This window comes from Mustela nivalis (genome assembly GCF_964662115.1).
Source record: "Mustela nivalis genome assembly, chromosome: 17".
Taxonomy (NCBI): domain Eukaryota; kingdom Metazoa; phylum Chordata; class Mammalia; order Carnivora; family Mustelidae; genus Mustela; species Mustela nivalis.
Genome location: NC_139036.1, coordinates 37,195,066 through 37,220,448, shown reverse-complemented (window position 1 = coordinate 37,220,448; position 25,383 = coordinate 37,195,066). Strand labels below are relative to the sequence as shown.

At 53.4% G+C, this 25,383-nt stretch overlaps 2 protein-coding genes across 4 annotated transcripts in view; one reads left to right on the top strand and one right to left on the bottom strand.

The window, feature by feature from the left end:
* ACSF2 (acyl-CoA synthetase family member 2) overlaps positions 1-24,702 on the top strand; it is a 35,884-nt gene extending 11,182 nt beyond the window's left edge. The window contains exons 2-16 of the mRNA XM_082704671.1: positions 11,716-11,911; positions 12,288-12,416; positions 12,666-12,719; positions 13,030-13,148; positions 13,265-13,430; positions 13,988-14,083; positions 14,230-14,387; positions 14,666-14,757; positions 15,041-15,117; positions 21,662-21,769; positions 22,964-23,115; positions 23,685-23,826; positions 23,934-24,044; positions 24,211-24,279; positions 24,549-24,702. Coding sequence (XP_082560797.1) covers positions 11,716-11,911; positions 12,288-12,416; positions 12,666-12,719; positions 13,030-13,148; positions 13,265-13,430; positions 13,988-14,083; positions 14,230-14,387; positions 14,666-14,757; positions 15,041-15,117; positions 21,662-21,769; positions 22,964-23,115; positions 23,685-23,826; positions 23,934-24,044; positions 24,211-24,279; positions 24,549-24,599 — 1,720 coding nt within the window. The 3' untranslated portion in view covers positions 24,600-24,702. The remainder of the gene's footprint in view (positions 1-11,715; positions 11,912-12,287; positions 12,417-12,665; positions 12,720-13,029; positions 13,149-13,264; positions 13,431-13,987; positions 14,084-14,229; positions 14,388-14,665; positions 14,758-15,040; positions 15,118-21,661; positions 21,770-22,963; positions 23,116-23,684; positions 23,827-23,933; positions 24,045-24,210; positions 24,280-24,548) is intronic.
* Positions 15,532-19,902, bottom strand: CHAD (chondroadherin). 3 transcript variants are annotated; one of them, XR_014304343.1, is made up of 5 exons: positions 18,710-19,900; positions 16,697-16,860; positions 16,282-16,427; positions 15,926-16,055; positions 15,532-15,625 (listed from the first exon to the last, which is right to left on the bottom strand). XR_014304343.1 is itself a non-coding variant. In XM_082704673.1 (5 exons), the coding sequence occupies exons 1-3, from the start codon at positions 19,835-19,837 to the stop codon at positions 16,286-16,288; spliced, it is 1,434 nt and encodes a 477-aa protein (XP_082560799.1). In that variant the 5' UTR covers positions 19,838-19,902; the 3' UTR covers positions 15,532-15,625; positions 15,926-15,962; positions 16,282-16,285. The 3 variants fall into 3 exon arrangements, 2 of the variants coding, with proteins under 2 accessions (XP_082560799.1, XP_082560798.1); XM_082704673.1 differs by having other exon boundaries at positions 15,926-15,962; positions 18,710-19,902; XM_082704672.1 differs by having other exon boundaries at positions 15,532-16,055.
* Positions 24,703-25,383: the final 681 nt, after the last annotated feature.

Sequence of the window (25,383 nt, the reverse complement as noted above, 5' to 3'; positions counted from 1 at the left end):
CCCAGAATGTCCAGAATGCCACGGGAGCTCCCCAAACCAGCCAGCTCCTATATTCTGTCTAGATCCCCTGCAAAGCCAGGCTAAACCGGGCAGGACCAAGGCTGGGGCACAAGGCTTTCCAGCCTGGTGACATCAGGAAACTGGCTAGGCAGTTACGGGGCCCACAGGTGGTTGGCACCAGGATGAGGGAGCTAGAACATGAGAACGGGACAGTGAGATCAGAGGCTGTGAAGGCGAATCAGTTTCCACAAGTAAATCTCAGAAAAGGACCAGGGTGTGCTGGAGGTCTGGGGGGTGGGGGTTCAGTGGGGCTATTTCTCCAGACACCTGTGGCACTTAGAAGGCCCCGGTTTGCGGCTCCAGACCCCATAGGGCCTCCGGGGGAGGTTGTGGAAGGGCTGCAGTTTAAAGAGAAACACACACAGAAAGGGGTCCAGGGGTGACCCCCACCAGATGTAGAACCATAAGGAAATAAACCTCTTGCTTCTTCATTCATAAAAAATGAAGAGGGGTGCCCAGGTGGCTCAGTCGGTTGGGTGTCTCCCGTCGGCTCAGGTCCTGATCCCAGGGTTCTGGGATCAAGCCCCGAATGGGGCTTCTTGCTCAGTGGAGAGCCTGCTTCTCCCTCTCCGTCTGCCTGCCTCTTCCCCTGCTTGTGCCCTCACTCTCTCTCTCTCTCTCTCTCTGTCAAATAAATAAATAAAATCTTAAAAAATAAATACATAAATAAAATTTTAAAAGAACAATCCTTGTATAGATGATCCAAGACCGATGATCATAGAACAAACACGTACGTGGAAGCTCTCTTTAAGCCGTGAGTTTCACTTTGTATATTCTGGAAGCCTTGGGAAGTCCGGGGTTTGAATCCCAGCTTGGCTACTTATTGGCATTTCTTTGAGCTTCATCCCAAATGAAGGTAGGTGTGTATCTTGGTCAGGGAGTGGCTATGAAGATCACAAGAGATCCTAAGAATGGAGTCTTTAGGAGAGAATAGACATGAGGACACATCGGTAAATGTCAATTCTCATTATTCTGAAATGCGCTGTTTCACCTAAAATGTATTAGACATTTTCCATCTCGTTAAATACAGAGAGTGTCTTCATTATTTTTAATGGCATAGGGTTCTTTTGTACAGATGCTCTGTATTTACTTATCTAATTCCTTACTTAAAAAATAAAGTGTTTTGGGACGCGTGGGTGGCTCAGTTGGTTAAGCAGCTGCCTTCGGCTCAGGTCATGATCCCAGCGTCCTGGGATCGAGTCCCACATCGGGCTCCTTGCTCAGCAGGGAGCCTGCTTCTCCCTCTGCCTCTGCCTGCCATTCTGTCTGCCTGTGCTTGCTCTCTCCCCCTCTCTCTCTCTGATAAATAAATAAAATCTTTAAAAAAATAATAAATAAAGTGTTTTTTCTCAATTATTTGCTAAGTAGCAATTAACATCCTTATTCATACCTTGAGGCATTCATTGTTTTATTCGTTGCTTGTTTTTTAGGATAGCATGACTGGCCAAAGGATTTGCGTATTCAAATGTTGACAGATATTACTAAATCAGAAGGGATCCAGATATGAGGGTTCTGAAGCTAATATAATTTGAGCTGCCGTCTTTATTAAAAAAAAAAAAAAAGACAAAATTACAAAACTCAAATTTAATGCAAATTGGATATTAATGTGAGAAAACAATTTGGCACGCATGAATTCCTGGGACTTTGAAGATTCAGGCCCTTTTCTATTGAGATTTCTTTCTGCAGTTTGGCAGAAATGCTGACATATCAACGCTTCTTGGTTTGTCATTAACCTCCCTTTTTAATTCCCAGGAAGTCCCAGCTCTAGGTGGTAAGGGAGGGGTCCCCTGGAACATAAGGAGTATTACAGCTTCTGTCCTCACTGCCCTTTAAAAATCTTTTGCTGGGGCACCTGGGTGGTGCAGTCGTTAAGCATCTGCCTTCTGCTCCGGTTGTGATCCGAGGGTCCTGGGATCCAGCCCCGCATCAGGCTCCCTGCTCAGTGGGAACCCTGCTTCTCCCTCTCCCACTCCCCCTGCTGTGTTCCCTCTCTTGCTCTCTCTCTCTCTCTCTCTGTCAAATAAATAAATAAATAAATAAATAAAATCTTTTTAAAAAATAAAGTCAAAATCTTGTGCCAGTTTTACACCCTGGCCCATTTCTTCACATCCTTGCCAATCTGTATTATCAGTCATTCTTGTTTTTGTGTCGGAATTAAGAGTCATGTTTCTGATCTTCTCTAGTTAGGGAGCTTTTGTTGAGCATTACTGAGGTCAGCGCTATAATCCGTGGGCTCTGTGCTGAGTTCCTCCGCTTGTTATCCCGGGATAAACTAGTGGACTGGCTGCTCAGAGCCAAGGACACCACAGACTGGCCCCTGCAGCGGGGACGGCCTCTCATTTAACTGAAACTGCTCTGCAGGACGGCCTCCCTGTCCTCTTTGACAAGAATACCTGTCATGGAATTTTGAAATGAGACTCAGACTCCTCTGGAAAGACAGCAGTCTCTGGTTTGGGCAGAGGATTGGTGATTTGTTCTATTTTGCCCTGTAATGACTTCTCATTTATTCCAGAATCAGACAGAATTCTGAATTACTTTCAATATACACGTGATTTTGGAATAACAGCTTTTGGAGCCCGGTGGTATAATAATCCAGATGAATGACCAGAAAGATTGAATTTAGAATACCAGCTGCTGAAGTGGCCAAGAGTAGGTCTCTCCCTCCCTCCCTACCCTTTCTCTCCCTGCAAATACACACACGTGGTACACACACCACACACACAGGCACCACACACACACACCACACACCCAAACCACACACCACACACACATGCATATACACCACACACAGGCACCACACACATATACCACAACACCAGACACACACACCACACACCAGACACACATACCACACACCACACACACATGCACATATACCACATGCACAGGCATCACACACCAGACACACACACCATACACCAAACACATATACCACACACACATGCACACACACCACACACAAGCACCACATGCACACACAAGCACACACACCACACACAAGCACCACGTGCGAGATACACACACCACACAAACACAGACACCAGACACCACACACATGCCACACCACACACACCACACCCCCCCACACACACCACATATATGCACCAGACACACACACCACATACCCAAGCACCATACACACACCACACACTAGACACACACCTACCACACATCCCATAGTTTTTTGCCACCCCTTGAAAATAAGTTGCAGACATTACAATATCAATATTTTCCACTTTTCTTGATCTCTTGGGAAACAAATGCCTCATGGTTGTTCTTCTATGATTGTTCTTCAATCAGAGGAGACATCTTTCCTGATGCTTATCTGCCACGCGTCATCCTTCTTCCTTGACTGTGTGGCAGGTCTGTGTTTCATGTGTCAGTGCCGCTCGGTCTGTTTTTGTGGAAAGTTCTCCGTGATCGAATGATGAGGCTCTGTTAATTAACTTGCACTGCAGCATTTTGAACATTTGCTTAACCTCGCCCTCAATTTTCTCCACTTGTAAGACAAGGACAAAAGTGCTGAGGAGGATTTCCCTGAGGAAACCGGCAGGAGAGCCTTGCAAGGCGGGGTGTTGCTGTGCTCTTTCTGCCTTCAGGTCACATACCCTGTGGGACATTTACCCGGCGCTGCCCTTCCCCACTGACGATGCCCATCTTTTTCATAAATCAGAATCACCACACTCCTGACTTGTCTTAAAAATCTCTACAGAGGGGCGCCTGGGTGGCTCAGTGGGTTAAACGCTCTGCCTTTGGCTCAGGTCATGATCTCAGGGTCCTGGGATGGAGCTGCGCATGGGGCTCTCTGCTTAGGAGGGAGCGTGCTTCTCTCCCTCTCTCTGCCTACTTGTGATCTCTGTCTGTCAAATAAATAAATAAAACCTTAAAAAAAAATCTCTACAGATATTCCCCCCCCCATTTTTTTAAAGATTTATTTATTCAGGGGCGCCTTGATGGCTCAGTGGGTTAAAGCCTCTGCCTTTGGCTCAGGTCATGACCCCGAGGTCCTGGGATCGAGCCCCACATCGGGCTCTTCACTCAGCAGGGAGCCTGTTTCCCCCTCTCTCTCTGCCAACTTGTGATCTCTGTCAAATAAATAAATAAAATCTTTAATTAAAAAAAAAGATTTATTCATTCATTTGAGAGAGAGAGACACAGAGAGCACGAACAGGGAGGAGAGGCAGAGGGAGAGCGAGAAGCAGACTGTCTGCTGAGCTGGCAGCCTTTCTTGGGACCCAATCCCACCACCTGGAGGTCATGACCTGAGCTGGAGGCAGAGGTTAACCATCTGATCCTCCAGGCGCCCCCCACAGACATTCCTAGAAATGACATTGTAAAGCAGATGGTTATCCAGTGGTTCTGGTTTCCCTCTGGGGCCATATTCCAATTGGGGGCAACCTTCTGGACCACGGCCTTGCGTCCAGTAAGCCATATTCTGAACAACAAGCAATGCCATGTGCTGCTCTGTGCTCCTGAACAGGTGCAGGGCGGGGAGGGGGGTGCACATCCATGTATGAGACGGGTTGGTTGGGCCAATAGTCATAGTGTCCCGTGAATGGTACAGAGGACATACACACTGCTTTCCCATCTGCCAGCGTTCTCAGGAAGGAAAACCCTGCTGCATTCAGAAAGGAGATTCTTTCTTTCTTTGAGTAATTTCTAGAACAGAGATCACCAACAGATGTGTCTGCTAGGCTTGCCCAGCATGAGTTATCAAGGGATGGATGGATTTTGCACAGAAGTGACACAGGCTGTTTTTACTTTTTGTGGCAAAGTGGCAAATAGAGGACACAATCTGTCACTGAATGTAGTTTATGAATTATGAGTGAAACAACACTAGCTTAAGCCGTAGGAGAGTTTTCTTTTAAACTCTGTACCGAAGTACACCGTGGGTTTAGTAAAGGGAACATAGGTTAAGTGCTTCCTTGGTGACTTTTTGATTAAATATACACGCCCATATAGCCAGTACCCAGATGGCCACTCTCCTGATCTCCATCACCGCAGATTACTTTTGACTGTTTTGTACGTAGAAATGGAATCCTACGGTATATACCTTTTCTATCAGGTTCCTTTAACTTTTTTTTTTATGAGTTTCTTTCACGTTGTTGGGTATAGTCATGGTACATTTGCCGTCGCTATTGTATAACCCTGTCCTACTGTGGATGGGTTGGGCGGTTTTCATATTGGAGATAACACAAAAATCCTCGTACCCGTCTTTTGGTGAGCGCATGTCTGAATTCTGTTGGGTATATGCTTCAGAGTGGAATTATTCACATTGTTTTTTTAAAGTGTTCAATTCAGTAGTTTTTAGTGCAGTCACAGGTATGTGCAAGAATCACCACAGTCAGTTTTAGAACATTTTCCTCACCTCAAAGAGAAACCCCATACCGTTAGCTGTCACCTCTGTATCCTTCCTTCCCCTCAGCCCTCAGCAATCATGTAATCTACTTTCTGTCTCTATAGATTTGCCTTTCTCAACATTTCATATGCATGCAATTTTTACCATATGTGGCTTTCTGTGTCTGGCTTCTTTTGCTTATAATATCTTCAGGGTTTATCCATGTCGTAGTGGGTATTACTCCTTCATTTCCCTTTCAGGGCCAAATAATATTCCACTGAATGATCATCCCTATTTTGTTTATCCATTCCTCTGTTGCTGGAACCACTAGGTTATTTTCACCTTTGGCTGTTTTGTGAATAGAATTGCTATGAACGGGGCGCCTGGGTGGCTCAGTGGGTTAAAGCCTCTGCCTTCAGCTCAGGTCATGATCCCAGGGTCCTGGGATTGAGCCCCGAGTCAGGCTCTCTGCTCAGCAGGGAGCCTGCTTCCCCCTCTCCCTCTGCCTGCTTCTCTGCCTACTTGTGATCTCTGTCTGTCAAATAAATAAATAAAATCTTAAAAAAAAAAAAAGAATTGCTATGAACATTTATGCACAAGTCTGAATTTGAGCACCTGTTTTCAATTTTGGGGGGTCAACACCTAGGAGCAGAATTGCTGGGTCATAAACTCTATGTTTAACTTTTTGGAGAAAAACCAAACTGGTTTCCACATTGGCTGTGCCATTTTACATTCCCCCTGGTGATACCCAGGGGTTCCAGTTTCTGTACATGCTCACCAGCACTTGTTATTTTGTTTTTGATTTTGTTTTTTTTTTTGTTGTTGTTGTTTTTTTTATTCTAACCTTTCAAGTGTGTGTAATCTGGTAGCTCACCATTCCTTTTGTTTGTATTTCATGTGCTTGTGGACCTAATATCTTCTTTGGAAAAATGTCTATTCAGTGTTTCACTCATTTGTTAATGGGTCGTTATGTGCATTATTTATAATTCACGCATTTGGTGATTCCACTGACTACCTCTTACATTCCAGGCACTGTGAGTCACTGGGGATAGAACCGTGGATATTTTAGTTGCTAACAATAAAACATCAGAGAATTCTTAAAAAACAAACAAACAAACAAAAAAAAAAACCCAAACCCTTGTTTCCTGGCAGCAGATGTGCCCCTGAATTCTCAAGTGCCAAATCTCTGAGGGGATCTTTAGGTGGGGTTTCATCTCCAGTTCCTGGCTCCCGCGTATTTATATGTTCTACAATACCCAACCCAAGTAGCTGAAAGCTTCACTAAACATTGAGAGTAGTCTCTCCTTATCCGTGGGGGATACGTTCCAGGAGCCCTGGTGGATGCCTAAAACCACAGCTAGTATCGAAGCCTGTATGTACAAAGCTTTTTCCTATCCACACATACTGATGATGAAGTTTGATTTATAATTTGGACACATAAGAGATTAACAATAACAGAATAATTATAACAATATACTATAATAAAAATTAGGTGAATGTGGTCTCTCTCTCTCAAAATATCTTGTTCTCATTCTCCTATACTCACCCTTCTGTGATGACATGAGACAATAAAATGCCTACGTGATGAGATGAAGTAAGTGAATGATGTCAACATGTGACATAAAGTGGAACTACTGCTGACCGTCTGACTGTCTGACCGTTTGACCTCATATCAGAAGGAGGCTCCTCTGCTTAACCGTGGGGAGCTGCAGAAGAGGGGAGGACTCTTGGACTTTAGTTCTTTGAGTTGGGAACCATAGGAACTGCTAGCTCTCTTCCAACTCCGTAAGCTTCCCAGCCAAATTGAAATAATGATAATAATAATAACAAACGAAAACCACTTGTCCCATAAGCTAATCTCTATTGTCTTTTTCAGAGTTAGGTAGAATGTCTGCCACTTTGTTTAAGAGCAGAAAAAGCAGTGGCTCCCTCCTTTTGCCCAAGGCCTTTGGGGCATGTTTGAGGAAGGAGGGAAGTAGAATCCACTCTGTTTGCCCGTGGGATTTCGAAACAAGGGGTGGTTCTCACATCTATGAGCAAAGTGCATTCATCTAAGTTTCTTAAGTCCTTTGGATGAGCCACCTGTGTCTGCTTCAAAGTCCTGCCCTGCTCCAATCCCTGTTTCTTGACGTCAATTAATAAACAGTTGTGGAAAATATAAAATGGAGATTTGACAATCTGGGGGACACGTCCAAAGCCTCGAGTACAGAATTGCCCACACACTTCTTTCTCCCCGAATTGTGTGGGGGTGACAGGTGGTCCTCGGCTGCAGAACCAGCTACTACCAGCCCGAACAGACCACTTGGCCTCTTTGCACTCCACTTTCTTTACCTGGAGAATGGGAGTTCATGCTTTCCACCTGCCCTTCTTAGGATTTTCCTAGAATATATCAGAGAAACCCACTCTCACCGCGGCTTCAAGGAGATGGGAGTTTTTTTTTCTGGGAGACAGCCGGCCCATGGCAGCACGGTACGCCTTGCTGTCGACATCAGCTCTGCAATGTCCAAGCTCACCAGGTGGCCCAAGATGGCTGCCATTCTCTTCCTGTCACAGATGATATTCCAGCCAGTGAAGGACAAAGAAAAGATGTCCCTTCCCGGGAAGGAAAGTTGCACATGTACCTCTCTGTAGATCTCCCTGGGCAGACCACCTGTGAGGGAAGCTTGGGAATGCGGTCTGGGGTCCACATGGCCATGGCCAGTTGAACACCCCAAGGGTGCTTTATTAAGGACAAGGGCCTACTGGGGGCCTTTGTCACAGCACCTATCAGAGCTGCCATGAAGATGAGGGATGTAACACACGTGACAACTGAAATGGGCTTCTTTTCTGGTTTTTGTTTTTTTTGTTTTTTGTTTTTTTCCTTTTTTTTTCAAAGATTTTATTTATTTATTTGACAGAGAGAGAGATCACAAGTAGGCAGAGAGGCAGGCAGAGAGAGAGAGAGAGAGAGGAGGAAGCAGGCTCCCTGCTGAGCAGAGAGCCCGATGCGGGACTCGATCCCAGGACCCTGAGATCATGACCTGAGCCGAAGGCAGCGGCTTAACCCACTGAGCCACCCAGGCGCCCTGGTTTTTGTTTTGTTTTGTTTAGCAGGGATTAGAGGGGAGGGGAGAGGTTGTACATAAATCAACTCGTTGACTTACCAGCTAGAATTTCCAGGAGGCTACTGTCTGGTCTGAAATCCGTGGTGAATGAGTAGAAACCCAAGTTCCGAACTAAAGAGGACGCCTGGTCACTGTGAGAATAAGAGAAAGCCTGTTGTCAGGCTCTGTTGACAGCAAAGCCATTCAGGTGGCTGAGATCGGCCCTTGGCCTCCTCCTGATCCCAATGCTGGGCTAGGCGAGGCCGCGTGCCAGGACTTCGAGGGTCCTGGTCATAACTGAAAGTGAAAAATGCAGGTATATTAGGATGTGCCAGTTGTAAGCAAATCAAAGCCAATTTATCTTTTTTGCTCATGTATTAGACTGCACGTATAAGCGAAATCATGCGATGTTTGTATCTCTGCGTAACTTAACATCATGTCCTCCAGCTTCATCCTCATTGTTACAAATGGAATTTGGCTTTTCTTTTCCCCCCAAACTGGCTTAAATTTAAAAAGGGAGTGTATTGTCTTTTGGCAGTGAAAAGTCCAGAGGAAGGTAGACATCCCATGCGGCTAGGCCTGGGGATTCAAAGCCTCCCGGTGAAGTCTATGGCTGTGTCTTCCTGTCTCTGTCTCTTTGTGTCTCTCCCTGCTTAACCCTGTGTTCAGTTTGTCCCTAAGCCAGGTTCTCTCCACGTGCTTGTTCTTAGAACCATTGCTTTGGCAAACCCCAAGAAAAAGAGCATGCTTATTCCCAGTGGGCAAACATGCACGCCCTCGACTACATGTGTGTGAGGTAGGGATTTGGGATACACAATCTCTTTTGAGGTGACCACTGAGCGACTATTGGGAATCTGCTCAAAACTCATTAGGTTATCAGCCTGTGGGTGATGGGTGTGGGCCTTACAGGACCACAAAGTCCTGCTGTCTGGGCTGTTTTCTGCCCCAGCTCATTGGCAGGAACCACGTGGCCTAGGTGACTCACCCGGTGGGGGCAACTGGGTGCTCAGTCAGTTAAACGTCCAACTCTTGATCTCAGCTCTGGTCTTGACCTCGGGGTCATGAGTTCAAGCACCACACTGGGCTCCACCCTAGGCATGGAGCCTACTTAAAAAAGAAAGAAAGAAAGAAAGAAAGAAAGAAAGAAAGAAAGAAAGAAAGAAAGAAAGAAAGAAAGAAAGAAAGAAAGAAAGAAAGAAAGAAAGAAGGAAAGAAAGAAAGAAGGATGTCTGAGTAGTTCAGTCAGTTAAATGTCTGCCTTCAGCTCAGGTCATGATCCCAGGGCCCTGGGATCGAGTCCCTCGTTGGGCTCCCTGTTCAGTGGGGAGCCTGCTTCTCCTTCTGCCTCTGCCTGCTATTCCCTCTGCATGTACTCTCTCTCTGTGTCAAATAAATAAAGCCTTTTTTTAAAAAATATTTTATTTATTTATTTGACAGGCAGAGATCACAAGTAGGCGGAAAGGCAGGCAGAGAGAAAGGAGGAAGGAGCCTGCTTCTCTGCTGAGCAGAGAGCCTGACTTGGGGCTCGATCCCAGGACCCTGGGATCATGACCTGAGCCAAAGGCAGAGGCCTTAACCCACTGAGCCACCCAGGCGCCCCAATAAAATCTTTTAAAAAATAAAACAAAACAGAAGGACGCCTGGGTGGCTCAGTCTGTTACATGTTCACCTTCAGCTCAGGTCATGATCCCAGGGTCCTGGGATTGAGCTCAGCATCAGGCTCCTTGCTGAGCAGGAAGCCAGCATCTCCCTCTGTCTGCTGCTCCCTTGCCTGTGCTCCTGCTCTCTTTCTGACCAAAAAAAAAAAATAAATAAAAAAAAAATAAAAAAACATTTGAAGGAAGAAAAGATTAGATAGGTCATTTAGATAATATCCCCTTCCGAGGCACCTGGGTGTCTCAGTGGTTAAAGCCTCTGCCTTCAGCTCAGGTCATGATCTTAGGGTCCTGGAATCAAGCCCTGAATCAGGCTCCCTGCAGGGTGCCCGCTTCCTCCTCTCTCTCTCTGCCTGCCTCTGTGCCTACTTGTGATCTCTGTCTGTCAAATAAATAAATAAAATCTTAAAAAAAAAAAAAAGATAATATCCCCTTTCACCTGAGAATAACCAGCGGATCCAGTCCTAAACTAGTCATAGGTGGGGAAGCTCAGGCCTAGAGAGGAGAATCCCTGTGTCTTTACTTGGATTCCCCAGAGAATGAGAACTATAGGTGGTTTGTAGTGCTGGGAGGCAGAAGTGAGGGAAAGAGACTGAAAGAGAAGCAGGCATAGAGTGTGTTATGGAAGTCGCAGCCAAGGCGACAAGGGCTTTACCCACTAGGACCTCTGAGAAGGTACAGACACCTCCCAGATCTGTTCAGCTGCAGAAGGGGAGAACTGAAGCCCCCCAAAAAGACAGAATCCCAAGGAACTTGTCCCAGTGACAGAAACCACATTTGCTCCATGGTCCATGTCCCATGGAGGTGACATGGGACACCGAAGGTATCTGTGGCAGGTGCCCATCCCGCCAGCAGCATACCTGGGATGAGACCCCTGCCACCCCATCTCTGATCCCAGTCCGGTGGTCACCTACTCCCCACCAAGCTACCAGGGGTGTTCCCGCAGTGGAACTCCTCATCTTCCTGGTCCAAAGTGGCAGTCAGGCTGAGCAGCGTCCCCACCAGCCTGCCTCGTGGCCCACCTCCTGGAAGAGGGCAGCAGGCTCCTCTCCCATTTAGGAGGAAACCCCATTTTGCTCCTCTCTGCCCTGCATATCTGGTTCTTCCCAGAAATTCTCCCCCACAAGATCCAGGCAGTCAATCAACAGAAGATACACATGGTCTTTCTGGCACAGCAGCTGGAATGGTCACCGCTGTCCCACAGGCCCCACGCCACACCCTCTCTGATGGGAACAGGGTCTGAGGCCTGTTATGCTCCTCGCTGCCCAGCAGCCAAGGCCTCAGCAGGAGACCGGCCCCTGTCCCCCAGAGGGGCTGGTGAGCACAGGGAGGCCTAAGCCTACCATGTGATACTTTTACTTCTGGGGCCTTTTCTGCTTTTGTTTTTTTAAAATAATTAATAGTTTAGTTGTTTTTGTTTTTGAGTACAGTTTGAGAGTTATAGAATAACCAAGCCTTTCTCTTGGGCCCGGGGTCCTGGCGGCGGGGGGGGGGGGGGGGGCAGTTTCTCTAGCAGCCCCTCTCATGTCCCTGCCTGGCATCATGGAGCCCATCTCCCCACAACCCTGTCTCCCCACAGCTCCAGAGAGGCCGATACCACCATCCCCCTGCCCATTGGAGGCCTCAGCTATGTCCAGGGCTTCACAAACAATAGTCTTCTCCACAAGACTGTGGGGCAGTGCCTGGAAGCCACAGTACAGAGGGTCCCTGACAAAGAGGCCTTGGTCGTGTACCAGGAAAACATCAGGTTGACCTTCGCCCAGCTCAAGGAGGAGGTGGGTCCTGGTCTGAACCCCAAAGGTGGGCAGGTACTGGGTGGGGGGGTGTGGAACTGCAGGGACAGCAGCAGGCTGTGAGGGTGGGAGGGTGTGACTGGGGCTGCCTAAGGACGGGGCAGGGGGTGGGGCATAGCAGGAGAACGGGGCATCACTGAGGCAGAAGAGGCCACCTGCCCCTGATGTCCCCTGTACCGCTCCCTCCTGGGATACTTGTGAACTCTGCGTCGCTCCAGACCCACGGAGGCCTGGGAATCTGCCCATCCCTCATTCTCAGTGGGATCTGACGGCAATCCCTGGGCCAAGGGCAGAGGTGGGAGTCACAGGCCCCTTCCCGCTCGCCCGCCTCTCACCTCTTATGCTCTGTTTACACCAGGTGGACAAAGCCGCTTCTGGGCTCCTGAGTCTTGGTCTCTGCAAGGGCGACAGGCTGGGCATGTGGGGACCCAACTCCTATGCATGGGTACTCATGCAGCTGGCCACCGCCCAGGCGGGCATCATTCTGGTGAGCAGGGCGTTGACCAACACAGCTGAGAGTGTAGGGATGCATAATTCAGGGGGACTCCCCGGCTCCTCGGCCCCCAAACCACCAGAAGGTAGGACTTTCTTCTGAAGCCTACCAAGGAGGCCCTGGAAGTGTAGGGCACTGCCTCTGACTTCATGATGTTTCTGTGCCTCCTAAGAATGGAGGGCCAGGGAGAGGGGCAGGGTTGAGTCAAGATACTGACTGACATCCTCTCACTGTCTCCATCAGGTGTCGGTGAACCCGGCCTATCAGGCTATGGAACTAGAGTATGCCCTCAAGAAGGTAGGACCCTCTCCTTGAGGAGGGGCCTGGCCAGTCCCCAAGGGATGGAGTGGGGGGGTCAGGGAGGGCCTGCACAGGTGGGGGACCCCCAGAGTCTATCTTTCCTTAGAGGGTGGGAGGAGAGGGTGGTTGGTTAGACGCGAGGCTGGTGTATGCGTTGAAGGGGGCATGTGTGTGTGTCAGGGTGGACGTGGATGGGTGAGGCGGTGTGTGAGTGTGTGAGAGAGAGAGTAATGGCTAGAACTACTCAGAGCCCCTGCCTGGAGCTCCCCGCTGACTGTGCTGGGGGGGCACGGCCCCATCCCCACAGGTAGGCTGCAAAGCCCTCGCTTTCCCTAAGCAATTCAAGAATCAGCAGTACTATCAAATCTTGAAGCAGATCTGTCCAGAGTTGGAGAAGGCCGAGCCAGGGGCCTTGAACAGTCAGAGGTGAGGGTGTCCCACATTGGGAAGGGCACATGGTGTGGCCCCCCGGCCCCTGCACCCCTCGGGATGAGGTTCATGTCTGTCCAGGTTCTGACTCTCGCCACCCTCCCTACTCGCAGGCTCCCAGACCTGACCACGGTCATCTCGGTGGATGACCCTCTGCCGGGGACCCTGCTCCTGAAGGAGGTGGTGGCGGCCGGAGGTGAAGAGCAGCATCGGGCCCGGCTCCAGTACAGCCAGCAGTTCCTGTCTTGCCATGACCCCATCAACATCCAGTTCACTTCGGTAGGGCAGAGGCCTCCAGGCCCCGCACTCCGGCTGGCGTGCTCCCCGCTATTCACCCCGGCGACACTTGCCCAAGATAGAAGAGATGGCTGTGGAGGTCCAGAGGGCAGATGTTCTCCTGGGGCCAGCCCTAGTGGTCCTCTCTGCCCTGGAAAAGTGTTGGCCACTAGTGTCCTTGTCACATGCTCCCCTCCCCTCATCTTCTCATTGTCAGCACAGGGCCAGACCCACTGGGCCACCACAGGCCAGAGCTGATAGATCCGACCCCCCATTTAGCTGATGAGGAAACTGAGGCCTGGGGTGAGAATCTGCTGGTGGGCCACAGAGTCCTCTGAGCTGCTCTGTGAGTGGCTTACTCTCCCCATCTCTGCGTCCCAACACCCGGCACTGAGCGGGCGCGTGCTGAGCCTTTGTGAATGCGTGGTCAATGAATGAACGGATCTGGGGCAATAGTCCCCGTCTCCGGACACCCCGTTCCAGGGCTCTCCCACCCAGGGCCGAGAGTGGGGAAGGAGATAGGGAGCGGGAGGCCAGGCATCACCTGCTTGTCTTAACAGGGGACGACAGGCAGACCCAAGGGGGCCACCCTCTCCCACTACAACATTGTCAACAACTCCAACTTGATAGGGGAACGGATTAAGTTGCACCTCAAGGTGAGGGGCCTAGCCCAGGCCTGCGAGGGGGTGTGGGGTGCTTGTGGGGTGGAAGTTACTTGTGGGGCTCCCCCTGCTGGCTAGATGAACTGGTTCCTGGGCCTTTGGGCTCCAGGATAAAACCGGCTTCCTGCCTCCATCTCCAGACAGCTGAGGAGACACGGATGGTCTTGCCCAGCCCCTTGTACCACTGTCTGGGGTCTGTGGGGGGCACAATGGTGAGCCTGATGTATGGCAGCACCCTCATCCTATCCTCTCCGACCTTTGATGGCAAGAAGGCGCTGGAGGCCATCAGCAAAGAGAGGTGGGCATCAGTGGGCAGCCCTCCTTTCTCAGGGGCTGATGTGACCCTCCTATTCCTGATCCCTTCTGGAGATGTCTCCTCCCTTCGGCCCAGAGAAATGGAGACCAGGGGTAGCAGGGGTCTCCCAGGGGAGGACCAGTTCCTGCCTCTGAGAGCTTTTCCTTGTTTCCCACTTATGCAGCCTTGGCCCTCACTGCAGGTTCAGGGTGGGATGGGTGAGAAGAGGGAGTTCCCTTCTCCTTCCCAGCCTGATTTTGAGACCCCCCCCCCTTACACAGAGGCTCCTTCCTGTATGGCACCCCCACAATGTTCGTGGACATTCTGAACCAGCCAGACTTCTCCAGTTATGACATCTCGTCCATACGTGGAGGTGGGATAGGGCCAAGGGTGGCCAGGCCAGGATTGGTCTGGTGAGCTAGATATATGCCCAGTCTTTATTTAGGGGCAACAAGATCACTGTAGAAAAGTGGGTGGGTGGGAGGCAAATACTTAGCATCCCTGGACCACCAGCCCAAGGCCAGCTGCCAGCTGTAGGAGTAAGTCCAGGGTCAAGGATGAGAGGGGAATGTTCTTCTCTAGAAGGAGCTATAGGGTAAGGGGGTCCACTGGGCCTGGAGAAGCGGGGAGCTGTGTCAGTCCTCTCTCTGATTCAGGTGTGATTGCTGGGGCCTCTGCACCCCCAGAGCTGATCCGAGCCATGATTGACAAGCTGAACATGAAGGAACTGGTGGTGAGTGGAAGGAGGCTGGGCTGTGGCTATGGGCAGAGCGCCGGCTGGGCTGGGGTGAGAACAGACTGGTGGGTTTGAGGATGGGTTCAGGCCAGATCTCCAAGGAAGACCCTCTCAGCTGGTCCTCATTCCAGAAAGCAGATGTGAGAAAGTCTGACCTCCAGTAGCTGGTGAATCATAGAAATAGGTGACAGGGGGCCATCTGGGTGGCTCTATCGGTTAAGAGTCTGCTTCCGCTCAGGTCATGATCCCAGAGTCCTGGGATGAAGTCCTCTATTGGGCTCCCTGCTCAGTGGGGAGCCTGCTTCTCCCTCTGCCCCTCCCCCCAGCTTATGCACACTCACTCGCTCGCTCTCTCTCGCAAAAATAAATAAATAAAATATTTAAAAAAAATAGATGACAGGGGAGTACATATTACATATACATAAATTTATATTTATGAAAATCTGGGAAAGAAGTGCAGCATGGGAGGGTATGCGGCAAAGCACCAGTGTCCTGCTAGAATGTCCTGGCAAGTGGGGGGGCCGGGTGGCTGGCAGAGTTGGGGTATGGGCTTATAGACTCTTTCAGGAACGAGGGGTGGGGCAAGGATCTGATGTTTGTTTCCAAATGGAAAGGGGAGCAGAGGGAAGGAAGATTCTGGAAGGCCGGCCATCCTGATGGCCACCCTGTTTTGGTTCTGAAGGACTTGGGGTCTTGGCAACAGCTTCTCTGAGAGGAGCCGTGATGTGGGGCCAGGCGTGCTGGAGCTCTCACTGTCGGGTCGACCTAGGTTCGTGCTGGAGCGCCCGAGTCCCCCTGCCAGGACGTGTCTAGATGTGGACAGCTCTGTGTGCCAGCAGAGGCTGTGGGGAGAAGGTGGGGGTCAGAGGTGGGAAGGTCAGTAGTTTCTCCAGCTGAAGGCAGAGGCCGGTCACCAGGACCGGCTGGGTCAGGACCTGTAGTGAGGCAGAGTTTGGTGTCAGAAGTCCAACAACCCAGACGAGGCTTGCAGAGGATGGTGGGAGTCCCGGGCAGTGTCATTTTCCCCCTTAGAGGGGAGCCCAGCCCTCCCCTCCTCTCTCTACACAAATGGAGGGTCTGCATGCCCCTCTCTGGGGACACCCTCCTCCCTTGCTGGAATCTCCGAGAAGGGAACGGGGAACCTGCCCACCTGTCCCCCACCTGTTTAATGGCGGCCGGCTTTCTTGGACCTCTTAGTGGGGGACTTGCAGCCACGCAAAGCGTCCGTGTCACGGATATGCTGGCCTTTGAACTTGGCGGGCGAGGCACAAGTGGCATCAGGGCGAGAAGTCTTGGCTTCCAGCCACCTAGAGAGACAGAGAGTCGCTGGACTTGGGGGAGAGATATGGGAGTGCGGGGGGAGGGGATGGCAAGCTGGGGGCCAGGATGGACTTATCTATAGGGTGGCCTGGAACCGTCATCTTCAACGTGACAAACTCCTAGGCTCCCACACCTACTAGGTAGCAGATCTAGGACATATTGTCCAGATGTTTCTGTGTGGGGCCAGGGTATCTCCTCTCTGTCCCCTGAGAGTGGGTTCTGGGGTGGGGGCTGTGAGGAGGGGGGTTGTTCTCACCTCCGAAGACCTCGGAGCTGGCAGGTACACTTCCAGGGGTTGTTGGTAAGGGTGAGGGTCTCTAGGCTGTCGAAGGGGAAGTTGGAGGGCAGCTGGTTCAAGCGGTTGTTCTCCAGGTGGACGTGTTTCAGGGTGGTCACACCCAGGAAGGCACCGTCGGAGAACTGGGGAGTGAGGTGAACAGGAGTGAGCATCCCAGCCCCAGCCAGGGTCCAGCCTCTCCCAGCACTATGGTCCCAGAGGACAGGGTCCTTCCCTGGACAGAAACAGTGGCTCGGCGAGGAGTTTCAGCATGTCTAGGTTCTCTCCGATGATCTAATCCGTACAACCCCCTATTGACATAGGTGCTGGTGTTTCCAAAATGCAGATGGGGTACCGGGAAGGGAGGGGGGACGTCAAGTCTCTCGCCCAGGGTCACACTAGCGAGTAAACAGCAGCCACAGGACCACACCCAGCTCCTCTTCCCCTGGCACCATGCTCCCTGCACAAACACTGGGACCGGGGAGGCAGCCAGAGTTTGGCTCCAGCGGCCCAAGTTGGCAACTGGTGAACCTGGTCAGTGTTTGGTGGGATGGGCAATGAGCCCAGGCTCCCCGCAGCCCCAGGGTCCTGGGACTTCCCCCAACACTGTCCTCACTGCTCCCTCCCCCACTGCTTGCCAGAGGCTATTTGTGGAGTCTCCTTGGTGGGGCCTTTGGCCCGGCTGGATGGCTCCAGAGGAAACATTCTATTGGGGCCCACATCTTGGCCCAGGCATCACAGTCCTGCCTGGCCTCCCCTGCCCCAGATCGGTCCCTGCTGTCCTGCTCTGCTCCCCACTAAAAGCCCACTCTGGCACTGGTGGGCCACGGGGAACCCTGACTTTATCTCTGGAGGCGCCGGGGCTGAAGATGGGTGGGCTCCATCCACCCAGACAAAGGTTGGCAGCCATCCAGGTATAGTTCTACCCTCGTCCCTGTGCCTGTGGCTCAGGGAGGGGTGTGCAGTTCCCTGGAACAAGACTGCTCCAGTGACGGTCTTCTACAAACCTTACCCTGGTCCCCACCCAAGCTTCCTGGCCGAAGTCCCTGTACCAGAGTGATTTTCCAGCCCCGAGGAGGGATTCTGCCCCAACCCCAGGCAGCCCCACCTGGGTATCACCGGCAGAAAGGACTGAACAAGGCTGTAGCCAGGAGATGGGTCTGGTGATCGGAGTGGCCAAAGAGTTGTCAGTGGTCTGGGGGACACTGAGGCACAACCAGTCCTCTCCACAGGGAGACACCTGGAGTCTTAGGCCAAAGGCTGACAGTGCTCTGTAGCTCTCGCCTTTGTCCCTTCACAGAGCCCCTGAGTGCCATTCCTGCACCCTGGGGAAGCCCTGTTTCCTGGGCCCCCCTCAGTAGAAATGGACCTGGGAACGCAGTGGGGTGTGGATGTGTGTGAGCAGGAGGAGAGGGAGGACATTCGCCAGAGCCTCTGGGGGACACGGAGGAGGTCTTCTTCCTGGGGCTGTTTGCTTTCCCCTCACGCCCTGGCCCCCGGCCCCACCTCAGCACGCACAGACACCCCCCCACCCCAACCAAGAACAGGGTCTCTTTGTGGGCCTGATCTGCCCAGCTCCTCTGGTAAGCTTCTCAATAAACAAACCTTCCTTTATGGGGCGGTAGGATTACTAGAGACAAGAAAAACACAGCAGAGGAGGGACGGAAGGCCCAACAGGAAGAGGGGGCTCCTACCCACAGCAGGGGGGTTCGGGAGCACTGGACATGCCTCCCGGGGGCCACCGCTGGAGCCAGGTCTGTCCATAAGTAGGAACCCTCGGAGGGCAGGGGCTGAGACTGGGGACAGGGAAAGCTGGACAGGATTTAGAGTGGGGATGAGGCACAGAGGCGGCTGAGCGGTTCGCCTCGGAGACAGCCAGAGAGACAGAAGCAATGTTAGGGAAGAAGGGATGGTGCCCAGCCGTGGCCCCAGATCCGTGGGGCCCCTTGGCGGAAGAGGAGTGGGGACGGAGCTCGGCGGCCAGCGGCTCACCTTCTCCAGGTTGGTGTCGTCCAGCCACAGGGTCTCCAGGTACCTGCCGAAAGACTGGAAGGCACTGTCAGGAATGCTTTTCAGGGGATTGTGGGACAGCTTCAGCTCCTCCACTACCCGTAGCTTGCTGAGAGCCGCCGAGGGGTAGCTGGACAGCTGGTTGCCGTCCAGGTGGAATTTGGCGAGGTTCTCCACGTCGTCCAGAGCACCGGGCTGCAGCGAGCTGAGGGCGTTTCCGGACAGGTAGAGCCAGCGCAGGTCCTTGGCGCCCTGGAAGGCGCCGGCGCGCAGCTCCCGAATCTTGTTGTTACTGAGCTGCAGGATGAAAAGGTTGACCAGCGGGGAGAGCAGCCCTCGGGGCAGCTCGGTCACCTTGTTGTGGTCCAGGTAGAGATAGGTGAGCTCTGTCAGGTCGTCGAAGGCGCCGGCACGCAGCACGCGGATGTCGTTGTGGGACAGGTACAGGTAGATGAGCTGCTTGAGGCCCCGGAAGGCACCGGCTGCCACCTCGCGGATCTGGCAGTGCTGCAGGTGCAGCGACACGAGGTTCGGCATGGCCCGGAACGAGTTGGCCGCCAGCACCGGGAAGTTGTTGCGCTGCAGGTTGAGCAGCTTGGTCTTCTCGGACACCTTGGGGATCTTCTGCAGCCCCACCTTGTCGCAGATGACGTGCTGCAAGTCGCTGTGGCAGTGGCAGTTCTGGGGGCAGGCAGCCAGGGCCGGCACCAGGCCGGCCAGGAGGCCGAGGCTGAGCAAGAGCATCGGTCGGGCCATGGCCAGGGACACCTGGGGCCGGGGCCTGGGGGGGAGCGGCGGCGGGGCGCGGGCAGCGGCGAGTCCTCGGCACTCTGGGCTCCGGCCCTCTTTATACGGTGGCCCTGACCGCAGCCTGCAGCCAGAGCCAGCTCCTACGTGGAGCATCCAGGCCACCGGGCTTAACTCCCTCCCGTCCGGAGATGCGCCCCCGCCCTCTACGGGGAGGGGCGGGGCCCTGCCCCCAGCTGGCGACCGTGCGGGGGTGGGGGGGGCCGGTCCGTGACCCCCGAGCCTTGTCCCCGAGTCCCAGCACCCTTTCTCCCTGCGCTCAGATCCTGCCTCCCTCCCAACCCCCCCACCTCCTTTCCCCATCCTTTGGGGACTGAGGGTGCGGGTGCGTCCAGAGTCCCGAGTTTACACTGGAGAGAGGAGGCATTCCCGAACTGACTTGTTTGCTCCAGTTCGCGCCCCCATGGCACCCCCCCGCCCCAATGCACACTCGGCGCGGCGCCCTGGCCCCGGGGAGGGAGGAAGCGGGGCCGGACAGCCGGACGCGAGTCTCGCCGCGGTCGGCAGGCCGGCGGCGCTTTAATGGCACTTTTGTGCGGCGCCCGCCGAGCGTGAGAGCGGCGCTGGCGGCGGGCTCCCCCTTCCGGCTGGACAGCGGGCCAACCCGAAGGAAATGGGGGCTCCTTCCCCGCCGCAGGGGCTGCTCTCTGGCCCCTCTCCCCCAGCACAGGGCTTGAGTTTCGGTCCCCTGCACTCTATCCCGGTTTTCCGCGGTTGAAGGCTAACCCGAAATGTGGAAACAGGAGCGGAGAATGGGGGGCGTCCCTCAGAACTCGCAGACACATCTGAAGACCGCAGGCACCGAGTGGGGAGAACTGAAGGAGTACAGTGGCACCATCTCCCCCTCCCCACCAGTCTCCCCGCCCTTCGTCTCCCTAAAATACCTCCCTCACCTCATCCCCACCGCCAGTGGTCAGGACCTGCCCCTGAGGGGTCTCTCAGGGTGGCGGCCAGAGTGGCGCCAAGGTGTACTTGGCAGAGGCCACACCTGGGCAGTGGCCCCAGGACTATGGGGGGGGGGGTCAAATCCTGGCTACCAGGGACCAGCCCTGGATGGCTCTGGGCAGCCCTGCCCCGGCTGACCAGGTCTCTGTGTGTCCACTTGCCAGCCACCGTGTCCGGATTCCTGTGGAAAGTGGAGGGGAGGCAGGCAGGGTCTGAGCTCTGGGCTGCAGGGTAGGGGTTGTTGTCTGTGTTTGAGAGGGGGGAGGGGCAGGTCCAGCCCTCCCCCCAACCCCCCTCCCCCACAGTGTGCCAGGTAAAACAGAGGAAACTGGGGGAGGCTGGGAGGTGGAGGATGGTCAAAGGTCTGTTGTCTTTGCTGATCAGGAGCCTTGAATACAGGATAGCTATCTCCTCTCCCAAGCTCCTTTTACCCATTGCCTTTCCGGGTGGGGGTGGGTAGGGGGGTCACAGTTGGCTCAGAACATTCTCTGGTGGTATTTAGGCTCCTCCAAGGCTGGCTTCTGGTTTTCTGCTGATCAGGACGTTCCAACCACTAGAAGTGTTGGGTGGGGAGGGTGCCACTGGCTTTTAAACACTCGATTTGGCTACATTTTAATTCTGATGGAAGTAAACTTACAGGAAACTCTCCGAAGCTGGGGGATCACCCACCCAAGCCCAGGCATTGTCCCCCAGTTTCGGGTGGGGGGTGGGTTGTATCTTCGCAGGTCCCAGCTGGGCCCAGGCAGGCTGACTTTCTCATCAAGTTTATGAGACCTTCACTTTGGAAGGCAGGGGTGGGGGATGTTGTGATGTGCGATCAGGAAGGGGGTGCGAAGACAGCCTGGGCCTGAGGGAGAGAAGGCCGGGGCATCGGTAACCCAGGGAGCCATGGGCTCAGGCACATGGCTACTCCAGGAAGCGGAGAGGCAGTGCTGGCTAGAAAAGAATGGTTTCCCTGCTCTCTATTTTAATTCAGACCTGGGGCCCCAGCTCATCAAGCTCATGTGCTCAGCACTCCTGTACCTCTGTCTCTGGATCCCTGACCTCTGCCCAGATGCCCTGTTTCCCACCACTTGGCTGCCTTCTGCTTTCTCCCTGGTTCCTTCCCATTCCCCTAGGGTAGCTCGCCCTCCCCTCTGCAGTCTCGGGGCTCCCTCCGAACACCCTTTTCCGATCCTCTAGGTGGCTTATGGAACCACGGAGAATAGTCCTGTGACTTTCCTGAACTGCCCCGAGGACACTGTGGAGCAGAAGGCAGAAAGCGTGGGCAGAGTTATGCCTCACACAGAGGTGAGCCCCAGCCCCAGCCCTTCAGACCCCACAGCCCATCCCTCAGCTCAGGTGCATCCCCTGGGGACGTTTATTGCCTTTACTTAGAGACACCCCCTCCCCCAGCTGCAGGGTCCTCCTTGGGCCTGGCCTGGGGTTCTTTCCGTGGGCTGAGGCCTGAGAGGGAAGAGCTGGGGCATTGGCTGAACTCCGCAGCCTCCCTTCCTGTCTGAGGTGTGTTTTTGCCAAGCCCCACTGTCTGTCTCAGGGCGGCCAGGACAGCCTCAAAGAGGAGCCAGAGCACAGCGATTTTTCCTACACAGCTCTTTCTCTCCCACATGCCTCCCCGTCCCCCGCCCCGCCCCGCCTTCCGCAGAGCTCCTCCGTTTGCTTGGCATAAACACTCCAATTCCCAAGCAGCCTGACCCTCCGAGGGCCCCTTGCACCTTGAAGGCTGATCCAGGCACCTCTGGATCAGGCACCTCTCCCTCTGAAATGCCCAAGCCGTGGCTCCTTGCCTTGCCCCAACGTGGGTGCTTGAGGCCAGCCTGTGCCTGGTTTCCCCTGGCCCCGCTGGGGTCACCGCCCACACAGCCCTTCTCCAGAGGCTCGCCACCGTCCTGGTGCAGACCTCTCCTGCCGGCTCCATGGAGTGAGTGCGCAGCGACATGAGCCCCTTTCCAGGGGCCTGACCGCCTCACTGCCACTCACTGGGATGCCCACCTGCAAGACAGGGGCAGGCCGAGTTCTCCCCATTTCTCAGATGCAGACCCCGAGGCACACAGACTAGGCTTTTCTTGCACGTTGGCTGTGGCTCCTTTCTCTACTAGGGTTCTCAGACTCTGCTTCTCTGTCTCCTCCCGTTCACATGGCCCGGCCACACCACCTCTTTGGCTTCTTTATTTGCTGCTTAAAGGGAAATAAGAGGAGACTCCCTTCTCTTCTGCACAGTTTGTAATTCTTCAGCTGACCTGGCCCTCCACAGGCCCCCTCTGCTTGCCCAGCACCTCCTCGCCTGGGCCCTTCTTCCAGCCCTATCCAGGTGTCTGGCTGGCGGTGGATCCACTCCCATCTTTGTCTCCCTTCCCTGGATTGGGATGGGCAGAGCCGGGGGGTGGGGTGGGGGGGGTGGAAAGGCAAAGCCGTCCCGAGGGCTCCCCACACTCCCCAAGGTGAAGCGGCAGGAGGCCCCAGCCTGAGGCTACTCGGTCCCAGGCCCAGATCGTGAACGTGAAGACGGGGAAGCTGGTGGAGCTGAACACACCCGGAGAGCTATGGATCCGAGGGTACTGCGTCATGCTGGGCTACTGGGGCGAGCCCCAGAAGACCGAGGAGATAATCGGACAGGACAAGTGGTACCGGACAGGGTGAGGAGGAAGCTTGGAGCTGCAGAGAGGCTGAAGCTGGGTGGGCAGGGAGGGGACTCAGTCCAAGGCTGAGCTGGAAACATGAAACTAAAACAGAACCGTGTCCGCAAAATCTAAGCCAAGACTCACTGATCTGTCCATGGAGCAAGTTCTCATGCGCCTCCCAGGGCTAGCGCTGCTCGGGATGCTGGCCGTCCAAGGGGAGGCAAGATGATGAGGGTCTGCTCTTACTCTCCACATGTCTAAACACCACGAGGACAGTAAAACAGGGTCAGAGGAAAGAAAGCGGCAGTGGTGGAGAGGGGCGCTTCTCTGAGACTGGCAGGGAGGGGGATCAGAGAAAGCCTCCGTGAGGTGGACATGTTTGAACGGAGACCCGAATGATTAAAAAAAAAAAAAAAAGCCCACCATGAGAAGCGTATATACGGAATGTCATGTTCATGCTATATCCCCCAGACTCTATAGCAGTGCAAGATACACAGTAGGTGCTCAATAAATGTTTGACGAGTAGGGAAGCAACCCAGTTGGAGGAAGCAGAGGTGAGAGGCCATTCCTGGGCTTCCTCGCAGAGACATCGCCGTGATGGACAAGCAGGGCTTCTGCAAGATCGTGGGCCGCTCCAAGGATATGATCATCCGGGGCGGTGAGAACATCTACCCCGCAGAGCTCGAGGACTTCTTTCACACACACCCGCAGGTGCAGGAAGTACAGGTGAGACACCCAGCCCAGGTGAGCCCAGGTGAGCCCAGGTGAGCCCTCAGGGGCAGGAACTAGGGATGGGCGTGGCCATTTCTAATCTCTGTCTCTGGTGGGGGAAGGTGGTGGGAGTGAAGGACTACCGGATGGGGGAGGAAATCTGTGCCTGCATTCGCCTGAAGAATGGGGAGAAGACCACAGAGGAGGAGATCAAGGCTTTCTGCAAAGGGAAGGTGGGAGCCTCAACCCGCCCCAAGCTGATGCTGCTTCGTTCTTCAACCCTCTCTCCCTGCCAGCCAGCCAGCCCTCGGTCCCACTGTCCCAGTCGTCCCCTGCACCCCATCTCCCTAAACCCATGACCTCACCCAGCCTCACGCTTTATCTCCCTCTGGTCTGCAGATCTCCCACTTCAAGATTCCCCGCTATGTCGTGTTTGTCACAAACTTCCCCCTCACCGTCTCAGGAAAGGTATGTAAAGGGACCAGAGAGGGGCAGGGGGGCCTAGGGTCCTAGGTTCCCAGAAGGCCTAGATGGTCCCACCAATGCCTCCCTCAGCGGTGGGCAAAAGAGTCTGCCCAGAGGTTGGCAGTAGAGTGACCAAGTAGCTCATCCTTGTTTGTCCCAGACTTTCCTGGCTTTACCCTAAAAGCTTCTCATTCTCAGGCAATCCAAGCCAGCTGGTCACTGTTGCTGGCGGAGGCCCCAGCCTGGCTCTCACTCTGTGCTTTTTCCTCTAGATCCAGAAATTCAAACTTCGAGAGCAGATGGAACAACATCTAAACCTGTGAATAAGGGATTGGGGTGGGGGGGGCGTCCTCCCAGGCCCTCCCTGCCCTTCCCCCACATTCCTGCCTGTCTTTGTGATTTGACATAAAGAGTTTCTGTGTTTTCTTTGGTTGTTGGTCTCTTGCTGGTGTGCTGTCTTGGCAGCTGCTATGGGCTGGAGAAGGGAGGAGGCACTTTCAGACCTCACATTCCTTGTCAGGATGGTGCTAAGTACTCTGGCGTGCATTATTGACTTAATTTAATACTCATTCGATCCCTTTGAGATACCGACCTGATTTTTTTTTTAAAGGTATACTCATTATTTTTCACATTGTCCAATTGGTCCAGCCAGAAGTATTCCTTTTAAAACAATAAAAGCTGGGGTGCCTGGGTGGCTTAGTCAGTTAAGCATCTGCCTTTGGCTTAGGTCATGATCTGGGGTTCTGGGATCGAGCCCCGTGTTGGGCTTCCTGCTCAGCGGCGAGTCTGCTTCTCTGGTTCGCTCAACTTGTGCGCTCGCTCTCTCTCTCTCACTCCCTCTCTTTCAAATAAAAAAATAAAATCTTAAAAAAATAATAAATGCTTTATTTTTTTTTCTTTTTTTAAAAAATTTTATTTATTTATTTGGCAGAGATCACAAGTAACAGAGAGGCAGGCGGGGGGGGGGGGGGGAAGCAGGCCCCCCACTGAGCAGAGAGCCCAATGCGGGGCTCCATCCCAGGACCCTGGGATCATGACCCTAGCTGAAGGTAGAGGCTTTAACCCACTGAGCCACCCAGGTGCCCCAATAAATGCTTTATTAAGATA

Coding starts and splice junctions, on each gene's coding strand:
- CHAD (XM_082704673.1), bottom strand. CDS start 19,837: ATGGGGAAAGGAGGTGGGGGGGTTGGGAGGGAGGCAGGATCTGAGCGC. Junction 16,861..18,709: donor ACGACACCAACCTGGAGAAG/GTGAGCCGCTGG, acceptor CTCACTCCCCAG/TTCTCCGACGGTGCCTTCCT. Junction 16,428..16,696: donor CAGCTCCGAGGTCTTCGGAG/GTGAGAACAACC, acceptor CTGTCTCTCTAG/GTGGCTGGAAGCCAAGACTT.